The sequence below is a fragment of the Ornithodoros turicata genome, chromosome 1 (genome assembly GCF_037126465.1).
Source record: "Ornithodoros turicata isolate Travis chromosome 1, ASM3712646v1, whole genome shotgun sequence".
Lineage (NCBI taxonomy): Eukaryota > Metazoa > Arthropoda > Arachnida > Ixodida > Argasidae > Ornithodoros > Ornithodoros turicata.
Window position 1 is genome coordinate 185,287,436 of NC_088201.1, and position 11,634 is coordinate 185,299,069.

Here is an 11,634-nt window from a genome sequence, read left to right on the forward strand (position 1 = left end):
TGCTAGGGGTCTGCCGCTTGACCATCCTAGCAGCTGGGATCATGATGGAAACGTGTGCATATTAAAGCAGACTCACTTTAAAGCAAATGAACTGTTTATTTCTAAACAGTGTACTGCATACAACTAAACACTTCAGCATGTCTTGACTATAATGTATGAACAAACTTACACTGGTCACTGCCACAGATAAAGCGAGAAGCTTTTTAACAGAATATATATCAAAATATATTCAAAGAAACAGCACTTCTTGGCTGGGTACTGTATCCATGTGTGTCCATATACATAACTGGCTGCTGCCATGCATAGAGTGAGATGTTTTTTGAAAGCATAACAAAAATGAAATGAAACATTCAACACATCTTGACTAGGTGTCGTATCTATGCGCTTGCTTGCTACATCACTGGCTAACGCCATGCATAAATTTAGATATTTCTAACAGGATAACAAAAATGTAATGAAACATTCAGCACGTCTTGACTAGATGTTGTATATGTGCGTTCTTTACACATAAATGGATGTTGTCGCACACAGGGTGAAATGTTCTTTAACATCATAACAAATCTGTAATGTAACACTAAATCTAAGAGATTGCTTGTACAGTGCTGGACGAAAGTTTACGAAACATCCTCTGGCACATTCCTTCGTCGGATTGACACGTTAGCAGCAAATGGTACTGTACGGACGTGCAAACAGGTGACTGGGTTATCTAGGCACATGTCTGTAAGTCAATACGATCCCATTCACTGCCAGCATGTCGTTCTGAGGAAGGAGTGCGCCGGAGCGTGTTCCGTAAACTTTTGTCCAGCACTGTGCATCACTGGCTACTGCCATGCATAAGAAAAATGTAATGAAACATTCAGCTCGTCTTGACTAGATGTTGTATATTTCTTTACTTTGTTGTATATATAGACTTTTTCTTATCACAGCATGACCCATATACAATGAAGCATTTGGCACGTTTGCTTTACATGTTGTATCATGGTGTGTGCTTACAACACAACTCTCTCTCGCTACTGCCCGGCATACAGTGAGATATTCCTTTTAAATTTCCTAACATGTGTTGGCACATGCGTTGGGAGTGTTTTATAATGAGCCACCATCAAAGAGGAAACGGAAAGCCAGAACACTCCAGAGCAAAAATATGAATGCGACCTGCACGCAGGAGGACATTGTGGTGCCACTCTGAGCTGTCATCTGTTGCCAGTCCCTGTCTTTACCATGACCGGCACACAAATGTTGGAAGTCATTTTTGCACAGAGGCTTGTCACCACAAACTATTTGTGTTACACAATATGCAGGTCATAATTTCCATTAAGGTTCTTTTCACGGCCTATTTCAATGGAGAACCTGATCTACAGGGTGAATTTAGCAAGGGTTACACGTTTCGATCGAGCCATAAAAATACAAGATGACGTCACTGGCGCTTCAAACTTTGCACACTGATAGTTATTCTCCAGAAGTTTTATCATTAATTTTTTCATCTCCTATCACTTTAGAAACAAGCAAACTCATGCCCCACGCATTTCCTATGGCCTATACCGCCCGCAAACTGCCATTTTTTTCCTCTGTCTGCTCACGTTCACATCAAGTATAGGCGGCGCTGCCTGGACACAAAGAAAACCACAACCTATTGAACAACCCAGATGGACCAGATGCACAGTTTCGAGGTAGCGCCACCGACACGTGGGAATGTCAACGTGAAGCAGACAGAGCAAAACATAGCGGTTTGTGGGAGGTATACACTATAGGAAATGCATGGGGTGAAAATTTGCTTCCCTTTTAACTTTTTTTATACAAAGTGACAGCATCTGACAAAAATATGGATAAACTTCAGGTGGATGACTATCAGTCCACACAGTTTGAAGTGCCAGAAACTTCATAATCTACTTTTACGACGCGATCAAAATGTGTAACTCTGCTAAATTAACCCTGTAATAATCAAATAATTTCTTCAAGCCTAATCACTTAGCTTCCATCTAAATGGGCCATGAAATGATGCTTGATATAAATTAAGACCTTTATAACACGTGTCATAAATAATTGTGGTCCGAAGCCTCCACAAGCAACCCACTTTCCAAATTTCTCAGCTGGTCTACGGTCAAGACACACACTTGTAAGCAAACAATGGCCGGGAGTAATGCCACAATATTCTCCCTCGTGCAGGCTGCATCCATATGTTTGCTCCCAATTGTTCCAGTTTTGCCCCTTACCAAAACAAAGCATTTAGCACCTTTCAGCGTTAAATGTGCATGTTTTCAGCTGGTCCAACTAGGTGTGCATCCAATGCGTGTACAGGCATTTACAGTGCATCACTCACGAACTGCAGAGAGGAAGGCGACGCTTGGTTGACTTTCTTAAGTCTTGAATTTTCTCCGAAAGAATCACCCCTCTCTTCTCTATGTGTGAAGTAACATCAACGGCATTCTGGCTTCCCCAGTATGTCACTGCATCTGAAAATTTGATATAGAAGGTCAACTGAGTAGCCAGAAACACGAGCTCAAATGGTCAGAAAACACACCACTTGTTTTAGAATAACACACAGAAGAACAATGCTGAGAAAGGTCTCGAATGCCGCAGAGGAACTGAATCACTCCAGGGATGCTTTTATTGGGATTTCATGCGTTCTCACTATGCAAACACTAAAACGCTATGCAAAGCAGCAAGAATTAAGAGCAAAATAAGAATTAAGGGGATGGTTACACCTGTAACTCAAAATGCTGCATCAGCTATGTGTGCACACACAGCTGTCCGCAATCAACCATGATTAACTGCGGACACATTAAAGTTTATGGACAAATTATCTATGCAAATTCTGGCACGTTTGACCTGATACAGATGAGGCTAGTGTTGCTAATGGATACCCTGCATGGTAGTGAAATACATAACTAAGATATCGCCAAACATGAAAATGAGAGGCGCATAAGAAGCCGAACACATTTGCAGTTCCCATCTTAGTTTGCAGCAACAAAACCAATGTCACCCAACCATCAACTGTTGTCAATCAATGCTGCAACAACCTATACTTGAGGACGTCGCCCCTCGGTTTTATGTGGACGACCACGAGATTTTCGCGGTCTGCCCTGAACAGGTGGCGGTGTAAAAATACAACCAATGAAAAAAAATAGTAAATACTTCCAGTGCTTCTTGCACACGTTCAACTTCATATTTCCTGCATGCATCGGCTGCAAGCACCACATAAAAACAGCAAAACTAATGGTAGACGCTGTATTTCACTGATAATGTCACATCCAAAATAAGGACACATCAGATTTATGCAAGGGATAAAATGACTCAATGCAGCAACCAGTCTGTGTAATTTAGGCAATGATTACGGAATTCCAGAGGGATATGTGTAGGAATAGGATGTGCAAACCGTCACCTACTGAGTATGCCTAAAACCTTTTGGATAAATAAGGTGCATAAAGCAATAAACAGCAGCTTAACTGATGCACATGGTTAGCTGGGAACACATCATTGTACATACCAATAACAAGGGCCACTTTGGTTGGTGTCGGTTCCTTTCTGGCCTGTATGTCAGTGTCACGACTGTCTTTCGGTGCAGTTCTGCCACTGTAAGTGCGTGCAGCAAGGACCTCATTTCCCCAGATGGCTTGTGCCATATCCTTCATCACTAATGTAGGCCTCTTATTCTTAAAGATCTTTGTAGCTTGGGATTCCGTGAGCACAAAGCCGTTCCTGATGTGAAACTGTAAAGAGGGTGTGAATAAATAAATAAAGACAGGTCTGTGCTGCAACATCTGTTAATTAATCCTCCAATTAAAAAGTACAAAGTAAATAAATAAATAAAGACAGGTTTGTGCAAAGTAGAATTGCTCCTCATTTACTTACCCTCCCATCATCCAATTTTGTCAGGGGCTTCAGGTGGCTCAAATTTATGTCGAATGTGCCTACAAAAAAAGAAGAAAAGCAAAAAAAAAAGAATCAGAACAAAACCCTGCTACCTAACAATGGGGTTATTGTTATTCCAAGTGGCTAAACAAACTCTATTCATTGGCTTTTTACCAATAAAGGAAGGAGGTCTGTAGGCGAGCTCCATGTAACCGAAACAACCTTTGCAAGTAAAACAAACATCGCAGCTGTCATTTAATTTGAGCTTTTACTGGTGTTGTCATGCATCCCATTCAGGGGCAAATCCAGGATCTTTCTGAGAGGGGGGTCCAGCCTTGGCCAGCACAGTAGATCAATTAAATCTAGATCAATCATCTAGATCAGATCATCTAGATCAATCATCTAGATCAATCATCTAGATCAATTAAACACTATGTGAAGACGGGAATTTAGAAGGGGGTGACTACATCCTAACCCCCCTAGATCCACCCCTGATCCCAATACGACTTAGCTATGATGAAATGAAGTCAGTGAGAACATCTTCACAATACAGATAGAGTAATGAAAGGATCATATGATGCATGATTAGGTAGACACCCGTGTGCTTGCACATTGCTATCTCCATATGATACATATCTTTTTGAGATTTGCTGTCATTGATGCAGTTACCAGCTCATTACCTTCAGCAGAAATTAAGCATGAAATACCAAAAGTCGCTTTTGAATTCTAAGATTCATTTACCTTGTAATTTATTAATATAGGTACCCAGTGACCACATTGCTATGCTGCATGGCTTGTAAGCCAAAAGCCTGTTTTGAGAATTATAGGTCTATAGCCCAGCCAATAGTTTTACTTAGACGATTACTCTGTCTCTAGAGCCTTTGACATGAGAAATTACAATCCAAACGAACATGCAGTCATTGTGAGAACCAGATACACCTTAGCAAAGGCCAGTAATGGAAGAGCCTCGAAGCGTTCTGACACAGAAAAAATCGAGTTTTGGCGCAGCTTCGCGATCCACTGTCGGAGGGCCCCGTGCGTGTATGGTTACTAATGTATAATGTGGAATGAGTGATTTCCACATTAATTCCAGTTTCATTGCATCTTGGCCAATTTTCTACTCAACTTAGAGGTGCGAGATCGGGGAGCCAAAAGCCTAGCCTGCTTCTGCGGAGTCTGTGCGTAGCGGGCATGAACTACGTGTCCACATACGCAATGTGTTTCGTTATCTGAGAGCCTAGCAATCCTTAAAGGTAGCAAGTTACAGTGACCGTCACCAGTAGGTCTAAACGATATCGTTAGACACACACCAGGCTACACTTAGGAATCGAAAAGCGGTCTTCATTTTCATTTCATTTTCTCATGATCCATGCGACCTCATTGGACTATAAAGGAATTGCAGGATCCGCGCTTTGGCACAAATGCAGCAAAAACACCTTCTACAGCGCAAGGTTGCGCAGCAGTTCCATCACTGAAGTCTTTCTGCACAACATCATCTCGTACATGCAGGCTCAGCAATTAATTTTTTTTGTACAGAAACAATGTTTCAACTGAAGAAAACAGACCAAATGTTTTTTATAAATATTCATATCACATTTATAAATATGCCCACTGTGTGTGCCAGCTGACACACAAAAAATGTATTACCACAATAATTTACGAGGGAGCACATTGATCACGGCATGCGAGTGCTGCTGGTACAAAAGATTACTTGTATTAAGAGCAGTGATGGCCACTAACTACTTCTACAGTAGTTTAACTATAACTACTAACTACTTTGCGATTGAGTAGTTTAACTAGTAGTTCAACTACTTTTCAGGGGAGTAGTTAAAACTACTTCTTTAACTACTGCAATGTAGTTTAACTACATCTATAACTACTTAACGTTGTCCATCAACACCAATCCCTTGTAGTGTTCCTGGAGACCTAAATATGAATAACAAGCAATGAACTTTGGCTCAAGCCATTGCTACGATCGTCAAATACAAAGCTTGCGGCGAAATTCTTTCTGTGCCTACGCGATAAACTGAATTGCAGAATTATTTCACAGCAAATGAGGCTTCACTAGACAAGCACTATTTATTTATTTATTTACATACCCCAAAGGCCATACCCTGGGGAACAGCAGATGATACGTGACAAAAGGACGACGAATGGTTGTTCACGAAAGTGGACTGGAGGCGGTCAGTTAAGAACATATGAATCCAGGAGAGAACATGTGCATCAAGGCCTAGTTGTGAGAGTTTTATCATTAATCTAGCGTGCGGTACATAATCAAAGGCTTTAGCAAAGTCCAGGAACACGGCATCTGTTTGAGTAGAACTGTCCATATTTGTGTGGAGGTCGCGGATAAAACCAGCTAGTTGTGTTTCACACGAGAAATTTTTACGGAAGCCATGCTGGCAGGGGGAAAAGTAAGCATTTGACTCTAGGAAGTTGATTACCTGCGAATATATAATGTGTTCCATGATTTTGCAGGGGACGCTGGTAATGGAGATTGGTCTATAGTTCAGCGGTGAATGAGTGACACCCCTTTTATGCACTGTTATTATCATTCCCCGACGCCAGTCTTCTGGCAGAACTGAACTGTTAAGTAGGAAGGGAGTTGCCTCTGGACAGAAGCCGCCGATATTTCGAACAGAGACTGTTCTTTTTCTGGGGACCGTCCTCATCATTGGCATGGTATTTAAAGGGTTAGGTGTGACGTGTTTAAAGGTTCATGCGAATTGTCCCTTTAAACCATGCCAATGATGAGGACGGTGCACAGAAGAAGAACAGTCTCCGTTCGAAATATCGGCGGCTTCTGTCCTGAGGCAACTCCCTTCCTACATCTCTACCGGTTCGCTGGATTTCTACCCATCTATGAACTATTAAGTGATTGTTGGAATATTGCAGTAAGAAATCTGCTCGAGTGAGCCTTTGTGTTTTTAAGAATTTTGCTGTTTATCCCATCGAAACCAGCAGAGGAGGAAACCTTGATGGAAGAGATAATCTTTTCAATGCCAGCAGGAGATATCGCTATCGGTGACATGCTATTGAAGATGGATGTGGGAGGCGCGGCAGGGGGAGTTGTGTCTTGGTTGGTGAACGCGCTTGCAAATGCGTTATTGAAGATAAGAGAACATTGGTTATCTCTAACAAAATTACCATCATGATCATTGAGTTGGATGTTTACCGATGGAGATTTTGGGTTTATAACTTTGTAGAATGCTTTGGGGTTGTGCTTCAAGAGGTTAACGAGGCCCTCGCTATAGAACATGCGTTTCGAGGAAGTCACCAATGATTTGTATTTCCGGGCGCACCCTTGATATTTTAGCAGTGATGATGCAGACTTAGAGCGCTTAGCAAGCCTGTACAGACGTTTCTTTTTACGGGCGAGCAGTTTGATTTCATGATTGTACCATGGGGCATGACAATGTGTCTGGATGAGAATGGAGGGTATATAGGCTTCAATAAGTGCATTAATCTTGGATTTGTTTAAATATCAGTTTCTGCGACTGTCCGTACTTCAAAATTAGCGAGAAAGTTAGCCAAGTAATTGGATAATTCAGAATTTATTTGGTCGTAGTTACCCTTATTGTATAATCTTACGCGTTTGCACGAGGAACGACGGGGCACGCTGGGGACAGATATTGCAAAGTGTAGCACTTTGTCCTCACTCAAGGCGCATGGAGAAAATACAGAACCTACTATACCTGGGTCGTTAGGGAGGATTTGGTCTAGGATGTTTGATGAGGTGGGAGTTACACGGGTGGGTTCATGAACCACCTGATGAAGGTCAAACACATCACACAAATCAATGAAAGAACGTTCTTCACTGCCAGAGGCTGAGGTGGATCTCCAATTAATTGAGGGGTAGTTGAAATCACCAAGAAGAATAACCTTTGAATTTGGAAATATGATGTAGTGATTTGTGTAATTCTGGGATGAATGCATCACAGCGATAGAAGGTAAAGCCAGGACACTCTGGTAACAGCTCACTGTCTCTTATATACGGCGATAACCATAAAGATATATATAACCAAATACGTTTCAGTAAGTGCAACAGGGTCACATTCACAGGATTGCAACAAACTACACAAATCCTTACGCTTTGGAATCAAACTGCGGACGTTACAAAAAACAACAGAAAAAGCATGTGCGGTAGTACAGTGGTGGGAAACAGAACAGATCAGCTATGGTGTACGTTCAACAACCTGTTTTAAACATTGTTTTAAAGCATTAAAAGTGAAGATTTAGTACACATGCACGACACAATTGCTCTGCACCTCCGTTCTCATCAAACAAGTAGCTCAATGTAAAAGTCGGAAGCGCAATCGTGCCGTAAAGGTTGCGGCAAAATCGGAAGTAGTTGGCGCCTTCAGTAACCTAACTACTGCAGTTAACTACTTAAAATAGTATTTTAACTAGTAGTTGCCACTACATTTCTGCAAGTAGTTGATAACTACTTTTTAACTACAATCAGGTAGTTTAACTAGTAGTTTAACTACATGTAGTTAACTACTGGCCATCACTGATTAAGAGCAATGCTCTGTCAGCAGTACCATGGGGTTGTTCCTTTTCCTTCTTATTCTCCTTTACTGCAATATCAAGCACCACAAGACATTCCTGTCTTACACAGAATATGAAGCATCCCTAAACTCAGCTCTAACATTCTCACCAATAGACTCAGGCGAAGGTGCTGCAGATACAGTGGTAATGACTTGGCACGCCTGGCTTGGTGGCGACGTCAGTGCTGTGAATAATACGATGCAGTTGTAGAAAAGAGTAAATTTGAGAACATTCACAATATATGTAGATGAATCACAAGCAGGATGTAGACAGGACACAAGAAGCAGGATGTAGACAGTTTTGACAAAGTGTGCCAGTAACCCTACAAAATAAGTACCAGTATTTACTCAAGTATTGCATGCACATTTTTACCCCAAAACGATGTCAACAACATTGAACAAGAATCAAAATTTGTGAAAAAGGAAACATTTTCGTGAAAGTTGCTTTTGGATTCTAAGATTCATTTCCGTTATATCTTGATATAGGGACCCAGCAGCCACATTACTACGCTGCATGACTTGCAAAGCCTTTGTTGAGGATTCTATAGTGCTCAACACAGCCCAGTCTATTTCAACAAGTACTCTGCTTCTACAGCCTTTGACATGTAAAAATGCCATCCAAACAATGATGCAATCACCTTATAATGATGAGGCCCATTACAGGAACATGGCTCTGCTTCACAGAGTACCCCTCGGCAAGCCTCCATGAGACAAGCAAGAAACATTATTTTTTGTGAACTAGAGGTCTCAAAAAAGGTAACAGATGCTTTTCCAAACGTTGTTTGTTCAATACATAATTCACTTGTTTGAGTCTCATCCTGTCTACTCTGTTGCCCATGCGTGCCTCAACTCCAAGCTCGGGAACATGTCATTACAAGCTCATTGTACTGATGATTTACACATTGGAAAACAAGCACCCAAACGAATGAAGAGCCACTACATTATTTTGCTGTCTTGTATTGAGGATAAGCTGTAATACCGGTATCTATGTGTCTGTCGTGGCGTAATCGTTCTGACGAAGACAGCTGGGAAGGGGTTTCACCAAAAGGATGTCCCGGTGGTTCTGTCCAAGTATCTGAAACTGCTTTTGTTAGGACTCACGCACAAAAAGACCGGGCTATGCAGCATACAGGTATCATGCACTTCACTTGACTCTTTTGCCTCTTCATCCGAAGCTCCAAATAGCACAGAATCATTCATATCAGTGGCTTGAGACGACCCTGCCAATGACGGTAAAACTTTCAACGGATCACGAGTACTTCGTCAAAAGCTTCTTAAGTCACTAGCAATTTACCAGTTTGTTCTGAATTGCCTGGGAGCATGGTGAGCTTTGACGCCACAGCTGTCAGCATGCTGTGCACTGCAAAGGAACCAGATTTAGCAAAATGCTATATTAATATCAGGTGCTCCTGTTAGCTTTGTCTTCAAGCTTGGATTCAAGGAACCTCACGTGCCCCAGAAGCTCAGAATTCTTTTCGCGCTCTGTTTGCAGGTCCCGTTTTAGCCTCTGTGCCTCTTTCTCTGCTTCTTTTACCTGTGATGCTAACACCACGCTTTCATCAGTGCCACTGTCGGTGTCATAGTTCGCTAAGGGCCGCTTCTTCAGTCTTGTCTTCTGCAACGGTAAAATGCCACGCAGTTGACATTACGAACTCAAGGGGGACGGGGGAAGCATACCCGGGCTGCCACTGGCGCAGATACGGCACTGTCACATTCCACAGGAGCCAAGCTAGAGCCCTGAAAGCAGCACATCTTGTTCACATCTGCTGGTTTATGGCCAGTAAATTACATACAGAACACCTGTGGCACTGACAGTAGGCATCGTATTCTAACGAAACAGAGTTTCTCAGATGTAGATATTAAGCAATAGGTCAAAGATACTTTTAATTGAGGTTTGGACTACTTCTGGGACAGCATACTGCACAAATGGCATTGAAACTGCTGAAGTAGTTCACATGCACATTCCAACTAAGTTTTCGGTTAAGTGCTCTTCGTATGAGACATTTTGTAAGTCAACAGAACCGTTTGAGCGAGCTCAAAAGTCATAAAAGTAAAACTTACATTTGATCGTGCAGCGTCAGATTTCTTCTTCCCAACCTCAAGAAAGCGTGACAAAACATTATCGTAGGCGTGGAACCGTGCTTCATCCCGGACATGTTTCTTCTTCTTCTTTTGACCCTGAATAAATAGGCAGACGCACGGCCGTAAAGGGAAGAGAAACGTGCACATCCCAAGCCGCGACTCCTTCAAGTTCGTTATTAATAAAACGATTCATAATACCAAGATCACACTTTAATCTGCAGCTGTGCAAACGGCGAGAAAAAAGTAAAACAACCTTGCATTCATGTGTCGTAGTAGCGTCCCCATCGGCGTCTTCTACTTCAGACGCTGGCACTTTTGGTATCCTCAGACGCTTCTTCTGTTGCATTTGTTTGAGCTCCTCTTCAGTTCCTGAGACAAAATACCTGCTGAATGGCAACTAAAGTACCACACTCCGCGCTCATATACCTGCTACCATTAAGACGAGAACCGAATAATGCCCGCTTAGCGTTTCATCCGGATCTTCCCAGTAGGCGGTATACACCTTGTTCGGGTAGAAGCTCGTGGAATTTTCGGGGAAGTCGATAATGTTCTTTACTGGAATTGTGTAATTTCTGTCATCAAACTGACGCAAAAAACGTACTAACGCGAACATCGTGCAGCATGTACTGCAACGAATTCCACGCAAACATGTAAGACGCACTCGACGAACGCAAACGACAGTTACACTCCCGCCTCGGTCGCATCAGCTCGACGGGCCTCTGGTGGAATCTGCGCGAAAGTGGCAAAAGGCGAAATTGCGCATTGGCACATATATATCAGGCGTACATACTTTTACATCTTTCAATTTTTCTAACGTCAAATAAAAATTCCGGCAGATCACTAAGTTGTTGGAAAAGGGAAACGGTGAAACACATCGCTGTCTTTTGTGGTGAGTGCGATCCAGGTCCCCCAAACTCACCTCGGAAAAGCGTGCAACGAAGAAGGCCGCCACTAGATACCCCACTGTTGCCGTTCCGGATCACTTCAGCGCGCTAAGTTTAGCGGCAAAATGTTTTTGTTGCTTCTACGAATGAATCTAGTCTTTATATGTCCAAATAAAACGCGTATAACAACTTTCTCTGTCGTGTTTCACTTTTTGGTCCGTTTTTAAACGTGTTGAGCGATCGGAAGGATCTAGTGCACGGCTGCGTGC

The 11,634-nt window shown here is 42.3% G+C and overlaps 1 protein-coding gene and 1 long non-coding RNA gene across 2 annotated transcripts; both read right to left on the bottom strand.

The window, feature by feature from the left end:
- Positions 1 to 1,876: 1,876 nt before the first annotated feature.
- On the bottom strand, positions 1,877 to 9,757 carry LOC135373954 (BEN domain-containing protein 5-like). The gene is made up of 7 exons (XM_064606989.1): positions 9,694 to 9,757; positions 9,530 to 9,619; positions 9,379 to 9,474; positions 8,510 to 8,584; positions 3,850 to 3,908; positions 3,485 to 3,707; positions 1,877 to 2,450 (listed from the first exon to the last, which is right to left on the bottom strand). Exons 1-7 carry the CDS (start codon positions 9,749 to 9,751, stop codon positions 2,314 to 2,316), a joined length of 738 nt encoding a protein of 245 aa, XP_064463059.1. The 5' UTR covers positions 9,752 to 9,757; the 3' UTR covers positions 1,877 to 2,313.
- Positions 9,758 to 9,766: 9 nt separating this feature from the next.
- Positions 9,767 to 10,554, bottom strand: LOC135373963 (uncharacterized). Its single transcript, XR_010416691.1, has 3 exons — positions 10,461 to 10,554; positions 10,077 to 10,136; positions 9,767 to 10,014 (listed from the first exon to the last, which is right to left on the bottom strand). It is a non-coding gene; the product is annotated as an uncharacterized LOC135373963 (long non-coding RNA).
- Positions 10,555 to 11,634: the final 1,080 nt, after the last annotated feature.

What these genes read in the sequence shown, in the direction of transcription:
- LOC135373954 (XM_064606989.1), bottom strand. Translation starts at nt 9,751, where the DNA reads ATGCTGACAGCTGTGGCGTCAAAGCTCACCATGCTCCCAGGCAATTCA. An exon ending in AAGTGAAGTGCATGATACCT is followed by an intron (nt 9,475 to 9,529) that starts GTATGCTGCATA and finishes AAGCAGTTTCAG; the next exon opens with ATACTTGGACAGAACCACCG. An exon ending in CAAAATTGGATGATGGGAGG is followed by an intron (nt 3,708 to 3,849) that starts GTAAGTAAATGA and finishes CCCTCTTTACAG; the next exon opens with TTTCACATCAGGAACGGCTT.